Source organism: Neophocaena asiaeorientalis, unplaced genomic scaffold (genome assembly GCF_003031525.2).
Source record: "Neophocaena asiaeorientalis asiaeorientalis breed wild unplaced genomic scaffold, Neophocaena_asiaeorientalis_V1.1 scaffold72, whole genome shotgun sequence".
NCBI lineage: Eukaryota > Metazoa > Chordata > Mammalia > Artiodactyla > Phocoenidae > Neophocaena > Neophocaena asiaeorientalis.
The window spans coordinates 4777755-4799444 of record NW_020185336.1 but is presented as its reverse complement, the minus strand read 5'-3'; the positions used below and the strand labels follow the sequence as shown (position 1 = coordinate 4799444).

Here is a 21690-nt window from a genome sequence, read left to right as displayed (position 1 = left end):
CATGTTTAACAACCAGTCCTCTGTGTATAAAAAGAAATACCCTGATTTATAATGTTTGCCGATTTTCATGATGTCAATACTCCCATCGTGGCCCATTTCAAGCTAAAAGAGTGACATCAAAAAATTGGCAGGAAAATATTTGAAAATTAAACAATTGGTTCTCATAAGTCTGTATGAGCTGGCTCCAAAATACTGCTGAACTACATTATTCAATATTAGAAACTTTAATTCATTTACAGCTCTCAAAACAAGAAATTCAGATTTCCAAATTAGTAGTCAACTTATTTAATATCAATCATTCAAAAATATTATTTGCTTTTAAAATATCAGCCTTCTGCAAAAGCAAATACCACCACAACTTAATAAGTTATGTAGTTGATTAAGTAGATCTATAAAACCGATGTTAAGAACTTAATGTTGAATGCTGTTAGTCTGCTACTCTCTAAGGAGTAGGAAAACATTTTTCCTAGACACCAGTTTATTTTTTAAAACTGAAAACATCTCTATTTTTCCCATTTCTGTTTTAATTATACACCAAAATTTGTATTTTCATACTACATATGTTGCTTGTTGTTTTTACATACGAGCATTATAATGGTAATTATCCGATGCCAACAATATAAATATAAATCTGCATTATCATTTTTAATGGCAGTATATATATTTCCTTGTATGGCACATGTTTTAAAATGAAAAGACTCCTGTTTTAGAAAGAAAGTAAGCTATGTAGTCATTGTTTCCCTTTCAAATGAAGTTGGTGTGTTTTTTTTTTTGGCTTTTATAATTAGACAGAAATATCACTGATTTAACTGAGAAATTTTCCTTGTAAATTTTTTTTCTAAATATTAGTGGAATCATTAAAACAGAATGTGGAAGTAAATGAAGAATTGCCCAAGGTGATGTTACCTTTTTGGCTGTCCTGTATGCTTGCTGTTTCCAGATCTCTCCACCTTATAAATCACATATTGCTTGCTCCTTGTTCTTCATGAGCCCATGGTAGGCCCTTGACATTCACAGACTTTCCAAAGCTCCAGATCAACAAATATACTATATTTACCTCCCCTTTACGTATCGTATAGAATAGCTAAACTATAATAAAGCATTCTTTAAGTGGTCCTTTCAAGTATCTGCGTTTATAAAATTAAATGTAGAACTAAAGCATTTAATATTTTTGTCACTGAGACAAACTTGAGACTATATTATTAAACTATATTACATTATTTGTACATTACTTTTTATTGTACAAATGACTATGTAATCAAAAGATTCATATTTTACCCCTTAATAGCCTGGATTTAGTAAACAGCAAATCTGGCTTAATCATAAATTTTGCTACATTGCCGCAAGCAGAAGAATTAGTCTTTTCTTGGCCACTATGAGTCTGAACACCCCATTCTCCTCCTTGGATATGGATATTTGCAAAGTAAGTTCCTTCCAGTAAAGACATATTTTATCTACACCGAACACTTTTTTTTTTTGGTCTTTAACCCTTGTCTTCTCTAAGCTTCACTACAGTGTGGTCTGCTGCTACTGATTTTCCTGTTAATAACAGCAAAAAATCACTTTCTCAGAATGTTCTTTACTCAGAGTAATGGTTTGTTCCATAGCCGCTCTCCCGCCTGTTGCTTCCCTGAAGTGTTTGCACAGTCTCTGGCTTTAACTTGAACCACATTGTCACAAAAAGACACATGTTTCTTGAATATATCCCCAGACCACAAGTTAACCACATTTTCAGCTTTTACTTATTTTTTTTTCTCCCTTGAAAACCCATTTTTGCCTTGGTTGGAGCATTCCCTGAGATAGTTTAATGAATGATGATTTCTAGCTTCTGTATCAAGCACCTGGTAGAGGCCACATCTTGTATCTAAGTCTACATCACATATCCGAGTCACCTAGAAATTCATCATTTCATTCTTTATCTCTCCCAAACTTATATTTCAGATCTTTTCACTTTTTCTTCACTTCCATTACCAAATCCAGTAGTTGGGTTTCTTTTAGAGGATTTTTTCCTGCCAGTAAAAATCTCTTTATCGTTTTGTGAGTGTTACTGTATACGTAATAAAGCTGTGTTGAGATGAAGAGTCTAGCCCCAACTCACAGGCTAAGTGACTAACTCCTCCCTCAGAATGAAGAATTTCAAGATTAGCAAACTCTAACTCACCGCACCTCATGATCCTTTGGGTCACTCAAACGTATCAGAAGTTGCAAATGTAAAAACTTGAGAATGCAGATTTCATCTATATTGTATATAGAGGTCAATTCATACTCTCTCTAGCATTTCTCATTTGTTTGTTTCTTCCCTAGAGAAGTGGAATAAGCATTGGTTAACTGAATCCCTTTGAAAAGCATTAAAAATATCCACTTTTTTAAAAAAAAAGTACATTCTCTAAAAGTGGATAGTTAGATATTATCTTTCAGAAAAGAAAGTTTCTGTTAAGATACAACCGTGGGCTTTTCTACATGTTTCTGTAGACAGTTCAGGCTTCTTTTGACATCATTTTTAATAAACAGCAATACAATTCCAGATCACTTGAGTAAATGGATGCATTTGCAACATTCATTTGGCACTACATTCTCTTGATGATTATGGCATTTGATATGTTCTTTTTTGCCCTCTTTGTCAGCCTGGTTCTTCATGTCAATCTATAGTCTTTTATGTGGTTAACTTGACAGATGCAGGAAATTGCTGCCAAGCTTTGAGACGAATTTTTTCAGCAGTGGCATCTGGGTATCAGATGGTCCTCTTGGCTGGCCTCTTGTCTTGCTGCATGTTGGTTTTAGTGGGGTCTGGTGCAGCATCACCTGTTGCTATGCTCCCTTTTCCTCCCATATGTCCATTTCCCGTGATTCATGGATGAATGTGAGAATAGAAGCTCTGGTTCTGTCTTTATTTCAGAAAAAAAATCTACAGAAATATGTTAGAAGGTGCACAGTTCTCTCTCTGACAAAGGGATACTTCCCTTTGGCTGGCATGCCTATCAGCTAATAATATGGTTACAAAGACCATGTTTTTAAAGACATTTTAAATGAAAGGCAAGAAGAAGGATAATGACTAATTAGTGGAAGTGCCAGAACTGCTTTATTTCCTTTGATTCACATTAAATTAAGATGCTCCCATTGTTGTATAACATAATCAGGGGGAAATCGTACTTTTGTTTTTATTATCTACTTGGACTTTACAAAGCTTGCTTTCTAAGTTTAAAAAGGAAATTATTCCCTCGGAAAGCATTATTTTGTCTGCTTCCTGCAATCTAGAATCCCACTGTTTACATTTGTATCATATTTTTAAAACACTAAGACAAGAGCTGTAGGAAATCACTCTCATGAAGAAGGCCTTCCTCATATTATTAAGCCATAGGGAGCATGGACCCTGGGAGAGTCCAGGGTGTGCTAAACGCACAAGCCTGACTCTCAAGGCCCCATGTCCTTTGCCCTCCTCTAATGTTTACCTCTCAGCTACTAGCACCTCTTCCATTCTCTCTTAGCAGTACCACAACTTTGCAAAACTGCCCAGGGGGCACCATTCACATTGTATTGCCTCAGCGATGGGGGCCTAAGGGTCAGGTCCTTCGCTGTTCTATATTCTTCACACTCCAGAGGTCCTAGGACAAGACACTCCTCTAACTGGTTAAGATGTGGTCTTTAATGGGACTAAAATTTGAGTTCTATACAACTACATTTTCCAAAATGTTCTGCAAAAGGACCAGGGGACCAGAGTATGGCCCTAGTGAAGCTAGTTACACCTTTTTGGTCATGCTGCCACCAGGGTGTTTCTCTTCCCACCCTCCATCTCTTAATAATGAAAACCTCTCCTGAGTTACTAGCAAAAAAAGTTTCTAGAGTCATATTCACAAGGGAAATTGAGTTTAGGCATTTGGGTGAACTGGAGCATTGCCCCAGTTAGGCTGACCCAAGGAGGGGTGCCATGGAATTGGTGACAATGCAGGAGGAAAAGGTCCTTATGTGGTATCTCTCATTTTCTCCTCGCTGTCATCTCCTACACTTTTATAATTTGTCAGGGATAAGCAGAAAGGGAAGGAAGTACAACCGATTTTAAGGGTGTTTTTCTTAATAAAACAACAAAATAAAATAGCAGAAAGAAAACACTGCCATGACAAATACACATCAGACACTCGGTATATTTCACCCTCCAGGCTCTAATAGCTTACAGATTAGCTGGAAACTGCTTGCAGCTTGGTAAAACTGCCTGTAAGAAAAGCCAAAATTATTCCTCTAGAATAATTGGTAATTTTTGCTCGTGTTCATAATAATAAATTTAGCAGCTATATTTATTTTAAAATTATACCTGTTTGATTCTAAAAACTGTTTCAATAATGCATATTTCCTTTTAAAAAAGTCAATCTGTAACTTTTTGATTGCTTATTGTATGTCAATGATTGCACTAAAAACTGAGATATACTGAGAAATTGTATGACAAGTTTACCTGCCCTTAAGAAACATTTATATATTTTTATTGAGGATCCTTGAAACAAGTGAGTACAAAAGAAAAATGTATTGTTCAACTGCTACAATATAATAGCCCCTAACATTTACTGGGTACTTACTAATATCTCAGACATTGTTCTAAATGATGTGCAAAATCATTTGCAAATTATTTAATTCTCACAACAACCCAGCAAGATGTCTCCTGTTATCATCACCATTTTTCAGATAGGGAAACAGAGGCACAAGAAGTTAAATGGTTTGCCCAAGATCATTGGTTGAGCCAGCATTTGATTCCAGGCCACCTGTCTCCAGAACTTATGCCCTTAAGCATTTTATTCCACCACCTCTCATGAAGTAGTCATTAAGAGTTGGAATGTAAAGTAGCATTTGCTGCCTCTGAGGCTTTACACTGTCAATTTCCTATGGGGGATGGAGGAAGAGGGTAACTCCGTTCTTCTCCATTCTTCAATTTGTCTCCTCAGAGAACTCTTAGCTAATCACCCTCTGCTAGGGAGCAGTCTCCAGGTCCCCACACCTCCACATGTCCCTTGCACCCATTTTTCTTCATTTACATTTCCTGCCTGGTTCAAGAAAGCCTCTGGAGGCCAGTGATAGCACAGGAGGATCATAGAGGAGATAGAAAACACAAAAACTATCACTTTAAGGAGAGGCCAAAATTTTCCAGTGCTGAAACTGAAACAGATGAGAACAAGATGCAGTAGTAATATATTAAGATAAAAATGAGTACATATGGAAGTTTAGGTTCTATGATATTATTTTTCCCAGTAAAAGTCAGCCATTGAGACAAAACAGGGCAATTGGAAACTGAGGGTTTAAGAAGAGTTTTTCTTTAGGAGATATTAGCAGAAAGGCTTCTTGGGTGTTGTCAGGAAGTGGTTTCTGGTAACAACCAAGCCATTCTTAGCTCTGCTGTGGACACAGCCCATACTTTGTTTTCTCAGCCTGATGCCTGGTATATAATTGATGCTCAATATTTTTCATATGAATTAATGATGAAAGACTAGACATATGAATTGCAAATTAACCTGCCCATTTAACCTGCCCATTTAACCAAAGTGAAGTGACTGTATTTGATAATGACTTTACCTCTTCAGTAGAAGTAGAATGGAAACTAATGTACCATTAAGCCAGAATTACATTAAACCTATTAAAATATGTAGAAGCCACTATAATCATAATTGCAGTAGGAACATCTGCAACTTTTCTTTAAGTGGATTATATATTTTGAGACTGTTATATTTTTAATTTATTTTGCATTTTAGAATCAGTTATACAAGATTCAAGATAGTATCTCTTTTTTATTCTTTACTATTCCATGGTGGTGGTGTCACTGGTCTCTATGCCAAATTCAGGTAGTATGAGAATCCTCTTTTCTTTCTCTTAACAGAAAGGTTGTGGGTACCATCTGGATCTATTAATGGTGGCTGTCATGCTTGGTGTGTGCTCCATCATGGGCCTGCCGTGGTTTGTGGCTGCCACTGTCCTCTCCATCACTCATGTCAACAGCCTAAAACTGGAATCAGAATGTTCAGCTCCAGGAGAACAACCCAAATTTCTTGGCATTCGGGAGCAAAGGGTTACTGGGCTTATGATTTTTATTCTTATGGGTTCATCAGTCTTTATGACCAGTATTCTGAAGGTAATGAAATCTGCCTTTATGAATTTGAGAGAAGGAAGAATATATTTATTATTGCTTAAGAAATTTCATTTGAATCTAAGCCATCAATTTGTGAATATTGTATGGCATGTGATGAAAGTGATGAAATTTTACCATGTTTATATAACTTCTTAACAAGGGAAATTATATGCTATATTTTAGAATCCTTAAATACGTAAAAAATTAAATCTGGCAGAGTAAAATTTGATGTGGAAATTATTATTGTAATTTTGAAATGAAAATCAGGTTATGGGAAAGAGTCACTCATCTCTGATTGACCTGTGACCTGAGTTTACTGTAGGCCTACACAAAATAAAGTTTCTATTTTCTTGTCAGTGGACAGATATATTTGCAATTAATATTACTTAATATAAGGTGGAGGTACAGAGATAAGCAATGTCATGGTCACGGCCACATATGCAGTTTTGTATTTTAAATGTTTCATAAAACTACTACATGAACATCATTATTATACATACTTATTTTTTATGTTTCAAGTAGTTGAATCCTGAACTTTCTGAATGTATTTGGGTTTATTAAACCCCATCATAATTTTACTAACAGCTATTTTTCTGTGTATAAAATTAATCTCAATTTATGAAATAAAGTATGTCTCACTTTTATCCTTAAATATAAAATCAAATAAAATAAAATAGTTGAATCCATTTTAAAGAGCATTAAAGAGTAATTGTTTTGTCATATAATTTTGACACATACTTCAAAGGTGTGTTCATTGTATTTTAAATTATAACTCATTTTTGTTGTCCATACTTTGAAAATTCTAATTGAATTATTTAATAATTTATACAAGTTTACCTTTATTTAATAATTTACACAATTTGCGAGAACTAATTTCTATGTTATATAAGTAATTATAGAGAAAAAAATGATGCTGAGGTATTCCAATAAAAAGAGAAAAATTGAACGATCCACATGTTTACAAGTATCTGGTAAAATGTAGGAACGATGTCTAAATGTTAGCTCCATCCTTCACCTTTAATCCAAATATCTTACCATTGTGAAACAAAATTCAAATTTCCCTAAAGCAGCATAATAATAATAGTTAATATTTATTGCGTATCATATGTGTTTTTATTGGTTTTGACCTATTAAATACTTATAACAGACCTATTATTATCCCTTTTTAGGTATTGGGAAACTAAGGCACAGAGAGGTTAGGTAACTTACCTAAGGTTATGCAGCTAAAAAGTGCTTAGGGCTGGGATTTTAACCCATGTCTTCTGGCTCTGCCCTATACTGCTTCTAAAATATTTATTTATTTTTCTGTGTTTTTCTTTGGAAATGCAGAATATATTGACCACATTATATTTGAAAATAACTTGTGCCTTTTTTCTAATTGTTCTTTTACAGTATATTCCTATGCCAGTGCTATATGGAGTGTTCCTTTATATGGGTGCTTCATCGCTAAAAGGAATTCAGGTAAATTACAGTAATACAAGCACATCTGTGATGACTTATCTTAAGGTCTGTTGATGCTAAGTCATGTGGTAGCTAAAAAAATGCCATTATTTGAGGAGCAGCTTTCAGACTACAATTAAATTTCTCCAAACTGGTTCATAATCTGAGCGTACTTTTGTTTACTATGAGTATATTAAAACTGTAAAAGGTTTGGACTTTATAATCCTTTTAGAAAAAGATAGCAGTACATTTAAAAATATATCCAAATACTTTTGATCTTTGATACTGTGATCATGTATGTGGACACCTATCTATGAAAACAGAAAAAAAATTTTGCACAAAGATGTTCCTTGTAACACATATTATCAAAATATTGGAAACAACCCAATTATTCAATAGCAGTAAAATAATTAAGTTATCTAAGGAACATTAGTTTAAAATTGATAAATATGATGACTATAAAAATAACACAGTAAAGATGCTTATGACAAAGTGAAATGCAAAGTGAAAAAGTGGAAAAATGAGTTGTAGCTATGATACGTTTATAAAACTGTGAGTGTGGGTGGATTAAGAAGGAAGGTAGAGAAATAAAGACAATTTATTAAGGTAATGAGCTCCTGGGTGACATTTTTTCCTTTTATGTTTGTTTTCCTGTTGTTATTACAATTGTCTTTATAGAATTATTTTGTAAATTAATAAGGAAAACCTTATTAATTGTTTAAGTATTGGCTAAATAAATATAGTTTTTGTATTAATTTCCCATTGCTACATTACAAATTGCTATAAAACTTAGTGGCTTAAAACAGTAAACATTTATTATCTCACAGTTTCTGTGGGTCATGAATTTGGGAACTTATTAGCTGGGTGATTCTGGCTCAAGATGTCTCACGTGGTTGCTATCAAGATGTGGACAAGAGCTGCAGTCATTTGAAGGCTTGAATAGGACTAGAAGGTGTATGTTCAAGATGGCTTATCATATAGCTGAGGGCAAGAGACATTAGTTCCTCTCTGGCTATTGGTAGGAGGCCTCTCCATCAGACACTTAAATGTCCTCACACTAGAGAAGCTAACTTCCATCCCAGTGAACAATACGAGAGAGAATGAGGGCAAAGTCACTGTGCCTATTGACAATCTCCAAAGTCACGCACGGTCACTTCTACTTTTCTTCTATTTGTTAGAAGCAAGTCATTGTGTCCAGTTTGCACGCACAGAGAGGGAAATTAGAACCCATCTCGTGAAGAGAATAATACCAAAGAATTTGTGGACACATTTCAAAAGTACCACAAGATTATTCTAAATTTTTATGGAGGCTGTTGACAAATTATTCCTGTTTATGTTACTGTAGTGGGTTGAATAGTGCCTCTTTCCCCCATTCATATCCACCTGAAATCTCAGAATGTGACCTTATTTGGAAATAGAGTCTTTGCAGATGTAATTAGTTATGGATTTCAAAATGAGCTCACCCTGGATTTAGGGTGAACCCTAAATCCAATGACTGGGGTCCTTATAAGAAGAGGAGAGGAGAGGACACAGAGAGACATAGGGAAGAAAGCCACATAAAGGTGGAGGCAGAGATTGGAATTTTGCCACCACAAGCCAAGGTACATCAGGAACCAACAGAAGCTGGAAGAGGCAAGGAAATTTTCTTCCCTACTGCCTTCAGAGGGAGCATGGCCCACCAACACTCTGATTTTGGAATTCTGGCCTCCACACTGTGAGAAAATAAATTTCTATTGTTTAAGCCACCAAGTTGTAATTTGTCACAGCAGCACTAGGGAACTAACACAGGTTTCGACTTAAATTTGCCTTTGAATCATCTTGTTTTATAACAACATTATTGTTCCAAAACACTTAAATTTTCTTGAAAAAGAGACTACTTTTGAGGATTATTTATTGTAAAGTATAGTTTGTTTTTGTTGGCTAAAAGTCAATATAAAGTACCACGTTTGCTTTGACAAGCCAGACTCACTGCCATTCAGAGACCCACAGAGGAAAAGTCATCTGAAGAAGTGCTATGAATTTGTCAAATTAACACTTTTTAAGTGGAGCACAGGGTGCTGGATGGTGAACTGCGGTTCAACAACAGACCACAAGAGAAACTGAAATAGAGAAGTTTATCACTCACAGGTCTACACAGGAAGTACCTGGCCTTGAGGGGCCGCATGGGGAGGTCCAGACAAAGTGAAGACAGAGAGAGGGAGACAGGACTTGGGACACATGCTTTTATTAGGGTCAGTGGGTGGAGTGCTTTGGGGTTCCTGGGCTAAGGCCGAATTGGACTCTTCAAATCGAAAGAGCAGGGTTTTGGTAAGCTTTGTGGGAGTCTTATCTAAGGGGTGTATAAGGAGAAGGCAGTGGGGGGCAGGGGAGGTTGCTGATCACAAGGGCCGTTGGAGAAGCTACATCAGGAACTTATATCTATTTGCGACTCTACAGGCAGCTGTCTAAGGCGTACACTTGCATGAGGGGTTAGGGTAGTTTAAGGTCACCTCAGGCTGCTTGATCAAACAAAATGGATGATAAGGCAGCAACACTATGGAATAGCTTAGCTAAACTCTCAACACTGAGGGACAGGCGGCACAGGAACTCTTTTCCTGAATAAACAACTAACCAGCTTCTGCCTTTGGGAGAAGGAAAACCACTTTAGCCTTAAGATACTACTGAATGTCAGAACCAAGGCAAAACTTTAATATGAAGTTACTGTAAGATCACTGAACACCCAAAGTAGATAGCATGACTCTGTTCATCCTGCCACTGGGTAAAATTAACTTGGGAGAAGGAGATGGTTGAGAAGTGTTATGCATTTAATTTTACTCAAACTACATTTAATTTGCTCAGCTGTAACTTCATGTATGAAAAGTATATTTTAAAAGAATTGGTTCCGTAAGGCAGATAGGGAAGAGTATTGAAAAGGTTTTGTTTATTTGTTTTGCTGGGTTTTTTTAGGTTTTTTTTGCCTTTGGCAGAGGTTCCATGAGTACTGATTTCAACCGTAAGTGAAAAGTATTTATTCTTAGGCCTCGGGCTCACATCAATACAGCAGCAGAAGTTTAAGAAACAAAGTAAAATCATTTTGATAGGCTGCAACAGGTTTTTCCCCCTAATTCCACTCACATGATTTTATACCCGTGAGGTCTGGAACTAAACAAGAATGTCAAATTTTGGAATTATTTGGGGTGTGAATCTTTCAAATGAAAATTGAGGAAAACATTATCAAAGGCCCATGAGAAAAGTACAATGAGTTCTAAGTAGCACCAATGAAGCAGCAAATAGGGTTTCACACTGAGAAACAGAGTTAGTGAAAATTTAAGTGAGCCCAAAACTCAGGGAGTTGAAATTCCTATTGGTATTTTGTGGTTAACTGGATGGGGAAACGGGATACTGATATTAGGACAAGATCAAAGGCAAATGCAAAACTCAGAAGACGTTTAGCATGATTATCATTACTTGAGTAATAATAATTAAAAATGTGCTGAATATCAACCATTCAAGAAGCATGTCAATTTGTTACCCTGTTTGTTGGAGGGCTCTATGTGTTACCTGTTCAGTAATATTAAGCAACTTATCTAGGCTTCTCACTGTGCAACATGGCAGAAAAAACACATTAGTGTTCTCATGAATGCTGTTTCTGTACTCTGATATATAACCACATTTATATGCACTCCAGCACTTCAGGAATCCAAAGTAAAGCAAATGTGCCATTTAAGCAATAACAAGTGAAGCACTCACACACTGAAGTACATTTATGCAATAACATAACTTCACAAATGGAGAAATGGTGGCTGGGAAAAATTAGTTCTATAGAAATTGAAACATTCGGTTATAACCCCAAGGATTTTACTCTATTTTTTCCCTATTGCCACCTCCACCGCACAGAGTTTTATTTATTTAATGACATGTAATTTTAAGAGATTTTTAGGAGGTAGAAATAAAAAGACCCAGTGAAATATTTGTGGACAATATAGAGACGGATAAACCAGAAACGAATTCAGCACTTAGTACTCTGCATAGAAGGTTTTCAACAATTTTTTTGGAATGTATAAATGAATATGAATGAATAAATGAACAGTGGATGAGCTGAACTATATATGATTCTGGTTTAGATGCCTGAGGGAAGGTCATGCTGCACACAGGGCACACAGAAGGAAAGATGGGTTTATGTTGAATCTGGGATATGAGGAGGCTTTGGTAAAACATGATTTTTTTTTTTTTAACATCTTTATTGGACAAACATGATGTTTTGCCACTAACACTTACTTGACTTCATGGGCATTTGTTCCTTGGCATATTAGAATAATTTTGGAATATTTGATGAGAATTGCTTACAATTTTCTTATATAAAGTAGCTAAGGACTAAATCTAATATTACTCTTAAAATGCATAGGAGATATTCCTGTAGAAATGGTATGGTATAGAACTGACTGATTGAAACTGTCATTTTCTAAATCATCGCTTCTTGTTGGAAATATTGAAAACTGCAAAATTTGAGAATTTTTTGAGAAAAATTAAACAAAATGATTCACATAAAATAAAGCTAACATGCGGTACAGTTTGTTAATAAGTAAAATGTGATTGAAGATCACATTTGATCTAGAAATTAAACGGAGTTAAAATTTGTTCTGAAAAATACTTTATTAACAATAATTCATCTAGGTTAAATCTTTATGGCCAAGATGTTTGTATTTTTAGAAACAGCACCAAAACCTTGTTGGGGATCCAAATGGCAAGGCCAAAACAGCAGAGTCAAACTAAGGAGGTCAGAACATCCTACTCAGAAGCTGGATATGGGTCGAGAGCTCAAGACAGACAGAGCTGAAGTAGAGTTGAGGTCTGAGAGTCTTTAGCAAGTACGTGAAAGTTGAAACAATGGGTACGGATGAGCTATTCAGGAAAGAAGAGTCCAGGAAACCCTAGTGCTTAAGGGGCAGGTAAAAGAAGAAATTGTGATGTGATGATGAAGAGGACGACGATAATGTTTTCTTTCAAGGCTATACTCTCTGAGGGAGCAACATTTAGCATTGGCTTTAATGTTATTAAACTCTTTTAAATTATAACATGTGTCCATATTCAAGAAAATGTGGGATATTATAAAACTGGAACTGTATTATTTCAGAGTGTATGCTTAACAATAGTATTGTCCTGATGTCAACTTAAGTGTGATCTACCATATATTCGACCATATTATACATTTACTTGTCCTACTTCCATTGCTGTCTGTAAAAAGCAATTTAGTCTGTTTATCTTCTAGTTCTTCGATAGAATAAAGCTCTTCTGGATGCCTGCAAAACATCAACCAGATTTTATATATCTAAGGCATGTACCACTTCGAAAAGTCCATCTCTTCACAGTTATTCAGATGAGTTGCCTTGGCCTTTTGTGGATAATAAAAGTTTCAAGAGCTGCTATTGTCTTTCCCATGATGGTATGAAACTTCTAACTCAACTCTTTTTCTCCTCCTCTGATTTTCTGCTCTCTTTGAAAATCCATGAACAAACTGGATCAATAGAATAATTTTGAACAATTTTTGGAAATCTTGGTATAAACTTTAGCCACTAAAACTAGTAACTAAGATTGGGTTTCAGATTATATATGAATTTCAGTGATTCATACTAGCTTCATCTCTATCATTCTGAGCATTAGCAGTAGTTTGAATTAATTGAAGCTGGGTGGAAGATGTAAACTTTCAAAATTTAACTTTACAGACATACTAGCAAATTTGAAAATGTAAGGGGATTTTTGAAATTAAATTTTTTTAACATCTTTATTGGAGTGTATAAAATCAAATTTTATTAACTATTTTAAACCAGTTTCAAATACTTCAAAAATAAAGTGAATTTGAATTACTATAAGTAATTTAAAATATCAGCATAGGTAATAATGGTTTAACGTTCATTTAAAATAATGTAAACTATTAACTATGTGTATTTAAGGAAACAGTCAAATATATAGTTTTTTTCATTGCTTCTTTAAATGACTTGTATAATGGGTAAAATGATAGCCATTATTCTGGAGATGTGGCAAGAAAAGGAAGTGAAGGAAGCAAAAGTACACTCAATATCTTTTATACACACATATCTTCAGATTTCACTTTAATGTCAGCCCTAATTGAAGTTGACTTGTTTGTACCAAAAAGCAAACAAATCTAAACCTTCCATTTATATTTTTTTCCCTGTTTTAAACTGCTTTATTATTTACTTCAGGTGTTAGCTCTGGTATTTGTAAGAAAGTTGATGGACTTGCTGTTTACCAAACGGGAACTCAGCTGGTTGGATGATTTAATGCCTGAGAGTAAGAAAAAGAAACTAGAAGATGCTGAAAAAGAAGTAAGTCAGAGCAAAATCAGTATCTTATAAAGAAAAGAAAAAGGAACACTTGCACAGTAATAGCTCTTTGCAAAGCTAAATTTTTGTGTTTAGCTTTAGATAGTGACTACTAACAAACACAGGTGGACTCTTTTGGAAGATTGATGTTTAAAATCATCAAGCTGGAACTTGAACAGAGAGAGGACAAATCTTACATGAGTAAACCAAACCCTAATGAAATATGCAAATACTTTGTCCTTCACTATCCTTATAACTGCAAAGTTTATTTTTCTGATTCCTCCCTTCAGGATTTCAGAAACTTATTGATGCTTAAATGTTCCCAAATTATAGTCATGCAATGATTGCTTTTTGGTTGAATATGTGAGAAGAAAAAAAAAAAGACATTATTACTGTTGGTATTTTCCTAGGGAGCAAAGTTCTAATAAAAAGATTCTAATTCTAATTAAAAGATTAAATTAGTTATTCTTGAAATAGATGAAATGCTTAAGAGGAAAACACGTTGATCTGATTTGCTTTCAAAGTGCTTTGAGTAAATGTTGTTAGAGAAACTTTGGGTATTTAATTACTTTCGCAGACTGCTGATTTATCCTATTCTGTTTCATATGTTAAAACAATTGGTTTTAAGTTTTATGGCTTATTTAAATTCATGTATAAGCCTGGGTCTATTTTGAAGGCTAGTAATCATAATATTTTTAAAGTATCTAAAAACTAAAAAGAGTAAAAATGAAAAAAATGACAAGTTCATCATTTAGCAGAATGATCGGGTCCATAGATTGTAAAATATAAGAATAAAATTTTCATGTAACTGGAAATAAATATGAAAGAAAATACTTGGTGAAACTTACGCATTATTCTTTCCATTTTTTCTTCTCCTATACGGCAGTCAGTAAATGTATTCAGTTTCCTACCTGTGGTGTATTTTCTCAAACCATAGGTATATTCCTCTTTCCTTTGGGGAATTTGTTTGCAAACATTTCAATGGTCTTAGGTTTTACTTAGCCATTAGATGAGTCCAGATTAGGCCACAGAGTCTAATGGATTACAGATAAGTCTACATAATATGTGACTGTCTGGCATTTCTTCACTTTTCCATGTTGTCCTATTACCGACGACGGATTCCACATTTAAAGATTGATCGTAATGATGTATCTTAATTCTATATGACTATTTCAATTTTCCCAAATGTTGCAGAAGTCATACTTAGTATCATACTTCTAGCAATACTTATATAATGTTAAAAATGTCATTATAAAATTATCATGTTTCTTTATTTTTGTAAGTTTGATATATTCTTAAGTATGAGAATTTTTAAAAAATAGTGCTTTAACTATTTTTCCAAGTTGATATATTCTCATTTAAGTATGAGAGGTTTTTTTTTAATAGTGCTTTAACTAAGATATTTGGATAATTTCTGTCTGTTTTTAGGGCTTTAGTAAAGGTTTGCTCTCATCCTCAGGTACTGTTCAAGAAGAATATGACAGAATTTGATGTAAGATAAATGTAAATAAATAGACACAAGAATATAGAAACACTAAAGCCTTAAAGTATCCATGCTTGACATAATTAAAATTTATTCAGGTTGAAAACAATTTCTAAGAAGGTTTAAATTCCAAGGAAGACAACTTTGAATACAAAACTCATTGACCACAAGCTTTCGCATAGTCTTTCTGATAATAAGAATGTTAAGTATTCTGATGCAGTAACTTACAAATGTAATTTTGCTTTATTTTCCTGCTTTGACTTCCTGTCAAATATCTCGACTAATTCTGTAGGAATAAGCTAGCAACACCCCCAGGCATACAATCATTCCTTTTACAGCATTCTCCTTAGGCCATATCCATACCGTGGAACATTCTTGCCCTTCTAAAACTTTGTAAAAAGAAAAATAATATGTATATATAATATATTATGCTTAATATTCTTCCCTTTTTTCATTCAAAGAAAATTTCAGATTCTTCCTTTATATGTCTGTGAAATAGGAGAGAACAAATTTGACAGTAATCATAAATGTATTAGAATCTGCCGTTTCCATTGCCCAGAACCATTCACATAGCTACATATGTATGGTACTTATATGTGTGTGTGCCATATGTCCATTTTGGAATTTATTAACTTCAGATAGGCAGAGATGCTATGTAATGAGCTTCTAACCTTTTTATATTATAAACCCATTGTACGCCAATGGGGTGTTGACTGGTTTCTGATTGTTATAAAGATTTTAGAAGTAATTAAATATGACTAAAATTCCTAGAACTCAAGTTTTCTAAAAGGATTCAAAAAGAGATTAAAGATTTATTAAGGCAAAGTCACAGCTGTATCCTTCGGTTCGGACTATGAGAAAAAGTAAGGGAAAATGCCTTGTAATACATTAATCAGGCAGGTTTACAGACCTTTAAATTCTCAAATAGATTAATATGATGATACTTTAATGTGATCCTCAGTACATGGAAAGAAACAAGTAAACAAATAATACAGTCAAGAAATAATCCATAATTGAACATTAAAATATAGTTCTGACCAGTGCAAAGAGAGATAATTCTCCATCTGAGAAGTGGAGAGAGAAAAGTTAAAGATATTAACTTTCTAACTTGGAATTAGTATTATAAGAATATGATCAGTATAGAGAGTAGGAAGATTTAAGAAGGATTACACTAAAACTTGAATTCTGGTTGAATTTCTACTTGGTCACCCAGATCTCGGTATTCCATTTGCTTGAGGCTATGGACTCCACTGAAGGATGTGATCTTCTTACTTGGCATCTTATACCAAGGCTCAGTCTTCCAAGAGATTGTACATTAACATGGTAAATGAACAAGTTCTCCAAAAAGTGTTGCATTTCTGCAATTACTCAAATTAATTGCATAACTTTGATTGTGATCTGGAAAGATGGTAAAGAGCAGAAATGTCTCAGCTCCCTGAGACTTGAATTTAAAATAGTCTCACCTCTTGTCCTTTTGATGATAGTTATAAGCTTGTACCTTTATCATCCAAGGTTTCACTATCAGTTGCCCACTTCTGGTCTTATGGCACTGAGAAAACATTAGTTTGACCTTAAAATTCAATAATGAGTTAAGCAGAATAAATAGCTACACAGGCCAGTCCAAGGTCGCAGAGCTTCTGTTCCAAATTTTCATGTACTTCATGCATATGCATATGCATATGCTTCAGTTTTTAGAAAGAAAGGATTATAATCAGGATAGAAATGAATATTGGAACCCTGACATTTTGCACATTGCTCTGTGTAAAGGGAAGACTGCAGAATCAAATTCTGGATGTCCAAATGTGCTCAGAGTACCAACACGCTTTCCTTCCTACTTCAGTATTCTCTAGGACATTGTACACATTTGACAAAAGGGCTGCTGTTAAAGCAGTAAGCCCCAGCAGAATGTTTGCTCCTCGGTGAGGGAGAAGGAGGTTAACGTTAGATAAATCCTGGAAATTCAACCCTGTGCAGTGATCATGATATTGACACCTCTTGGTTTGTGGGAGGTTCACTCTAACATGTATGCTGTAGGGAAAAAAAGGAGGGGGGGCGAGTGGGACTTGTGATCTGTATGAAGCAGTCTCATGAGCAAGGCCAAGAAGATGGAAAAGCAATCTAAAAACAAGTGCACTTAAACAAATTAGAGAGCGTGTCTTACTGCTCAGAAAGATCAGAATTGGTTGTGGATTTGGGAAGCATGGCCTAATTATTGCGCAGGCAAATGTTATTTCTAATTGAATCTTAGAGCAAGGCGAGCATATTCTTCTTCCTCAAGCAGTGGTTTTCAAAGTGTAGTCCCATGACCTCTGCCGTATCAGCCAACACCTGTCAACTTGCTACAATCTGAATTCTAAACCTACTGAGTCAAAACTCTGGAGATAGGGCCAGATTCTGTGTTAACAAGACCTCCAGGTGATTCTGAGCTGTGCTAAAATTTAAGGCAAGACCTTTCCTAAACCCACAGACTTTACATCACCAGAATATAGTCTTCTAAATCCAAGAATTATTGTATTTTATAATAATTTAGATAAGTCAATTAGAGAAACTGAATCAAATATTCTGATGAAAAAACATGTTGCATCCATGAATTCTGTATAGACTACTCCTCCTCCCTATTTTTTTTCAGTTTTCATTGTTAAAGTGAGTTGTTGTATGTATTGGCTCTTCTACATATTGGAAATTTTAAGGAATACCTCTTATAAATATAAAATTTTATGGTTTACAAATTATTATAAGTGTGTATGTATATGTGTGTGTGTGTGTATGTGTGATGCTTGTAGCATTATCTATTCTATTAGTAATTAGTAATTGTAGCATTATCTATTCTATTAGTAATTAGTAATTCTATTAGTAATTAGTAACGGAAGTCCCTTCCGTTTTTTAAGATCTATGAATTCTAAAACTGCTGAATGTTTTCTCTATCTAATACGATAGACATCTTTATGAACATTGGCTCTGTGCTGCTGTTGTTTGTACTTTGAGCTATTTGAGGGCTCCTACATAGATACAGACTTTACATGAGAAATGGATACAGTAACAGATGTTACCTATTTCACTAGGTAGAGCATTTGTTAGGTATCATAATATATGAATTGTATCTTTTACACTATCACAAACTATAATTCAGATTCATGATGTAATTTTATATATAAGATCTTATTCATCAAAACACACCACGATTTAACCCTGATTTTATTTTCCTTTTCTACTCAGCACAGGCCTTTGGCCCCAGCCAGGCTAGTTGTTCATTGTCGTGCAAACATGTCCTATTTATTCCTACCTTTTATCCTTGACCCATATTGTTTCTTCCCACCTAAATTTCTTCCTTTCTATTACCAAACTGATCAGATAAGACTGGCCCAGATACCACTGCCTCTGGTCCTATCCTTCTCATCTTCTGAGAGTAGGGTTTATGGCTTTCTTTTCATTGTTGTATACCCAGTACCTAGCAGATTACCTGTCTTGAAGATCATGCTTAATACGTATTTGCTGAATGGATTCATGAATAGCTCCTGGATTATTCTTTTTGTTCACTGTGTGCCTAGCACATAATACATGCTCAGTAAATGTTTGAGTGCTATTGAATAGATTTGTTTTTAAGCCTCTATTTTTCTGCCTTTTTCTGGATATAGCATTAACTGTCCTTCACTTATTTAGTATCCGAACAATGCTTTGGCCCTCTCAATTAAAAGACGGTGTTCAAATCAGAATATGGACATTCCTCTAGTCAAATTGGCAAAACCCCTCAGGTGCTCTTGGGTAAATTTTTATCATCATCCTTTGTAAAATCTCCATGTTGTAGAGCTCAGCATATTTTTTGATGGACACTGTGTAAATGAAATGCTGAATGGAACTCATTTTAGGATACTTCAGACTTATAAAGTGAAGGATACCCAGTAAGCTTTTTTGCTTTCTCTCTCTTTTCCTGTATGATTGAGATAAACTAGGTTGTGATTGTCATGACGGCTGGTGCCTGGTTTGACTGCTCCTCCCCAGAAAGTCTCAATTTTTGGCTTCCTCACAGTGCTGCCTAGGATGCAGCCGGCCCTCTATCCCCGAGCTCTGGGGCCCACCCAGCTTCCTTCTGGCACTGAAGGCAGCGGCTGCTCTGCCACCCTTCTCTTCAGATAAGCATGGCTTGGAAATGCTATCTTTAGAGGTGATGAGTTTTTGTTTGGATAGAATTATGACTAGTATAAAGCCCACACATGCTAACAAGCCACAGAGTGCAAAATAATTATTGAAAGCAATTTGAGAGAAAAGTGGAAAATCATCTGAGGAAAAAACCAAAATTGTTCCCAAAGCTTTGGTCCAATTTTTTGCTGTTAGATTGAATCTCGAGCCTTAGTTTTCTGCTGCCAGGTAACCTAAGCACTGATGGCACCATTCTTCTCTTCAGCTTTTTTTGAATTTTACTCTTTATTAAACCTTTTCTACCCGACTTCTTGACATTTTATTCCAAGTTGGTCAGAAAAGATACTACATACCAAGCTTACCTTTCAGTGGACAACCAAGGAAAGAATTACATTTTGTTTGTATTTGGTTTTACTTAAATAACGTTTGGGGTTGCTGAATATTTTCTCTTTATGTTCTTCCATGTGCATTAAGATAACCTTTTCTTCCTGAAAGGATACATATGTTCTGCCCATGGCCTCAATGATGTGCATATAAATTAATATGGCACATGTATTATTTCCATATATAGAGACTAACCCATTTGCAAGGCATGCATCATTTTAGACTACAGATTAGCTCTGCTCAAATGCTTAATTTCAAACCAATGATACTGTCTACTCACCATGGATTAGTACTAATGGTATCTCCAAATAGCATGGGGAATAGGCATAATATATAAGAAATAATGTACATCTGAGAGGTCTTAAAAGAAAAATTTTCCTTGAAAAATAACAGGGAAAGAGAATAGAATGAATTCCTGTAATGCAAAGGGGTAACAGACACATGCCCATAGCACTGCAGAGTATAAATATAACACTGTGTTTGGGCGGGGGGTGTAGTTTATAAGCAGAGAAGTAGCAGATCTCATACAGTCCCCTGGCCTCTCCATTATTCACAGCATAGGCTGAGCATAGATATTCTGTATGCAGCATGGCTAAGGTCCCAGCAGAGGGGCGCCTGCCTTAGTCACAGGTCGGATGTGTAGGGAGAGCCCTTCAAGAGTAAAAACGAGACCTGCCCACACATTACGTTATATATTCTTAGGTTAGCTGAAGAGACTGTAGAAAACACTGTTTCTTTCAGTAACAAGAAATATGGCAATGGTTCTTTAGACTAGGCAGCATGCAAGTTGAGGACCCTAGGAACAGTCTTGCATGCCAGGAATAATGACATCAGCCAAAGGTCATGTGTTTCTGGAACCTGATTTAGACCAGCCAAGCTACTGCTAAGCTATTGAAAGAGAGAAAGCAATGAGGCTCCAGGGCCTTCCCTGTTTTCTGTCTTCAGTTCCCATTTGGTCAGGAAAGTCACCTAGCCCTTCATCTCTACACAACTTAAAATTCCAGTTCTGGAATTAGAGCCAATAATTCTAACATTTTTAAATGGCCCCAAATAGTTCTCTAAACTTGAATATTCCTAATTGACCCACTTGAAAATAAATGCATGAAACAGGAGCTATAATCTGGAGATAACTATGTTTACTTTTTGGTACATGGAAAAAGGTTAACTATAACATCATTGAAAACTAAACCAGGACATTTCAGTGCTACATAAGATTATCTTCATCCCAAAGATATACTCTTAAAACATTATATATGAAGAAGTGAATGTATGAAGAATTACCATCCTTTGGGGGAGGGTGGAATATTGTCATTGTAAGAAGAAATCTGAGGCCTAAAACAAAAGCTTACGATGAGTCTAAGTGGAAAGCACTCCTGTGTTTTGGTCCATAGAGAAAGATATCTTCTACTGTCTATTTCCAAGTCTCAAACTACTGTCTTCGGACCAGCAAAATCAGCATCACCTGGAAACTTGTTAGATGTGTTACTTGGGCCCTGCTCCAAACCGACAGAATCAGACTCTGGAGGTACGGCCCAGTAATCTGTATTTTTAATAACCCCTCCAGGTGATTCTGATATAAACTAAAGTTTGAAAACCACTGCCCTAAATACATCTCTCATTACTTTCTAACAGAGCATTCTGGGAATGTAATCTCAACAATGAAAACGATTACATTACCCATATGTTTGTCCTTGTAAAATTTAGATTATTTAAAAAAAAAATCTTCTTGGAAAATAACCATGTTTTACATTGAGTGACATGAGGGAGGTTATTGTTAGCATTTAAATTACCTTGTGGTATAAGACTCATTAATTACTTATGTT

The 21690-nt window shown here is 35.2% G+C and overlaps 1 protein-coding gene across 3 annotated transcripts in view; it reads left to right on the top strand.

Annotated features, from left to right (window-relative positions):
- Positions 1 to 21690, top strand: part of SLC4A10 (solute carrier family 4 member 10) — a 216334-nt gene that overhangs the window by 183892 nt on the left and 10752 nt on the right. For all 3 annotated transcript variants that reach the window (XM_024735940.1, XM_024735939.1, XM_024735941.1), the window contains 4 exons: positions 5855 to 6106; positions 7496 to 7564; positions 12792 to 12965; positions 13744 to 13866. In XM_024735940.1, coding sequence (XP_024591708.1) covers positions 5855 to 6106; positions 7496 to 7564; positions 12792 to 12965; positions 13744 to 13866 — 618 coding nt within the window. The remainder of the gene's footprint in view (positions 1 to 5854; positions 6107 to 7495; positions 7565 to 12791; positions 12966 to 13743; positions 13867 to 21690) is intronic.